Source organism: Alosa pseudoharengus, unplaced genomic scaffold (assembly GCF_046254945.1).
Source record: "Alosa pseudoharengus isolate Yale_2024_CS ecotype anadromous, Long Island Sound unplaced genomic scaffold, YU_APseudo_1.1 YU_APseudo_1.1_scf_13, whole genome shotgun sequence".
Classification (NCBI taxonomy): Eukaryota; Metazoa; Chordata; class Actinopteri; order Clupeiformes; family Clupeidae; genus Alosa; species Alosa pseudoharengus.
Window position 1 is genome coordinate 15,444,692 of NW_027468598.1, and position 2,500 is coordinate 15,447,191.

General features: G+C 45.7%; 1 protein-coding gene across 2 annotated transcripts in view; it reads right to left on the reverse strand.

Annotated features, from left to right (window-relative positions):
• Positions 1–2,500, reverse strand: part of gab2 (GRB2-associated binding protein 2) — a 51,126-nt gene that overhangs the window by 25,830 nt on the left and 22,796 nt on the right. For both annotated transcript variants that reach the window (XM_076282271.1, XM_076282269.1), the window contains exon 2: positions 2,431–2,500. This exon is cut by the window's right edge and continues 231 nt beyond it. In XM_076282271.1, coding sequence (XP_076138386.1) covers positions 2,431–2,500 — 70 coding nt within the window. The remainder of the gene's footprint in view (positions 1–2,430) is intronic.

Below are 2,500 nucleotides of genomic sequence, written 5' to 3' on the forward strand. Positions count from 1 at the left end.
AATCATTTAGCAAACGCTTTAATCCAAAATGACTTATACAATTATTTAGTGACCGACAATAACAGAGAGAAAAGGCACCTTAAAGAGAATAGGAAAAATGAGATAGACAGAGAAACAAGCTGTAAACATCTGAACAAGAGAAGGTGGAGAAACAACAGAGAAGACAGAAACAAAAGCAGAAACAAAACAATAGAAAAGACAGAAAGAAAGAAAGGATGAAGAGAGGGAAGCAAAGAAGAGAAGCAGACAGACATAAAGAGAAACCGAAGGAGAAGAGAGAGAGCAGAGGAGCGTGTGGAGGACAGTGTTACATGGCATACTGTACCAGCAGTGAAGGGCGGCAAATTTACCAGCTGTCTCATACATGGGTCACACAGGATTTCCTTTACATCCCTCAGTGTGTGTCTGTGTGTGTGTGTGTGTGTGTCTGTGTGTGTGTGTGTGTGTGTGTGTGTGTATGTGATGATGGCTGAACATGAGTCACTCTACGAGCTCTGATCATCATGCACCTGCTCCTGTATGTATGTTTGTGTGAGCAGAGCACAAACCCTGTACGTGTGTTTGTGTGTGCGCGTGCGCGCGCGTGTGTGTGTGTGTGTGTGTGTGTGTGTGTGTGTGTGTGTGTGTGTGTGTGTGTGTGCATGTGTGTGTGTGTGTACGTGCGTGCGTGCGTGCGTGCGTGTGCGTGTGCGTGTGCGTGTGTATGTGTGTGTGTGTGTGTGTGTGTGTGTGTGTGTGTGTGCGCGCGTGCGTGCGTGCGTGCGTGCGTGCGTGCGTGCGTGCGTGCGTGCGTGCGTGCGTGCGTGCGTGCGTGCGTGCGTGCGTGTGCGTGTGCGTGTGCGTGTGTGTGTGTGTGTGTGTGTGCATGTAACTGCCCATTATGTTATGAACTCAAGGGGCAGATCAGTGCCTATCTCACAAACCCAAAAAAAAGGGCCCAGCGCGGGAGCAGGCAGGGTGGGGTTTGTAGATGAAGAGAACAAAATCAATAAAACCTTTCAGACAACGCTGCCATTTGGCAGAGCTGTGCCGAGCCAACTTTCTCAAATGTCATGCGATTGGGAGGAGGAGAAGATGAGAGGAGGAGGAGGAGGAGGAGGAGGAGGAGGAGGAGGATGGGAGAGAAAAACAGCTCATCAGCAACGATATCGAGTTGCCAGGGATTGTATTTTATCTGTTGTTTCATCAATTCCAGGAGGGGAGGGCGGGTGGGTGGGGGAGGTGGTGGTCTAGCATCACACATCAGAGGCAGTGAGGGGACAACTGCTCACTAGATAAAGCCATCTGACAAACATCACTCAAAACATTATTGCCTTTCCCCTTTTTTACATTGCTTTTTTTATTAGGCTATTGATTGAATTGATATTATTGTGTACTACAACTATTCTCCTTACTATATTTGACCTAGATTTTAATCTGTTCCCTGTTCATTTTTAAATATTATTATGTTGTTTTGTATTTATATGTCGCTTTGGACAAAGGCGTCTGCTAAATCCATAACCATAACCATAACCATAACCATAACCATAACCAAAACAAGAACATGTACAACTGTCTCATTTCAAGCGGTGTTTGCTAAAAAAGATCAAAAGACACATCTGGGATTAAGAGAAACTGTTGACTCCACACTAACGTCTCATGAGTTCTGTATATTTCTTTTCCACATGAGGGCAAATCATGTAGTAATTGGGACCCTTTTGGCTATTAAAAACTACAGTAGTGTTGCTTTGTGCCGACATGGACATCCAAGAGAGACACAGAAAAATAACATAATTATGGAGCCACTGGGACAATCCCAGAGATTGTGTACACAGCACAACACAATAGGCAACACAGAGAGAGAAGTCTCATAAACAGAGAGAGAGAGAGGGAGAGAAAGAGAGAACGAGAGAAGAGGAGAGAGAGGGAGAGGGGGAAGGAGATGACGAGATGGATAGAGACAGTGTTTACGATTAAGATGAGAGAGTGAAAGAGTACAAGAGAGAGCGGAGGAGGCAGAAGAAGGATACAGGAAGTGGAGGCGAGAGAGAGAGAGAGAGAGAGAGAGAGAGAGCAGTAAAACAGCACTACACTTGGAGCCAGAACACAACCAGAAAACCAATAGGCCTACACTCTGGTAAGAGCTTTGGTCTGAACCCTTAAAAAGAAACCACTAGACCCATGGCACTACTGTTGTGGAAGTAGGCTTTTAAAACATGAAATGGTTTTTGAACCTACTAGAGCATTGGGTGTTGGGGTGCTGTCTACATGCCTTTTCACATCTGAAATATTCTTTCTTTGGTGTCTGTGAGGAATGCTTCTAAAGAATATACTGCTAAGTGTGAGAGGACATTAATGGCCAAGTAAGTCCTATAATCACCAACCAGATATGACATTTTCGGATGGAAACATTGAGAGTGAGGAGCATTGTCGGACTTGTAGTCCACCTACCGTGGTTCTCATCGGACTGGTTGAAGCCGCAGAGCTGGCAGATTGAGCGCACCCAGCGGCTCATCTCCTC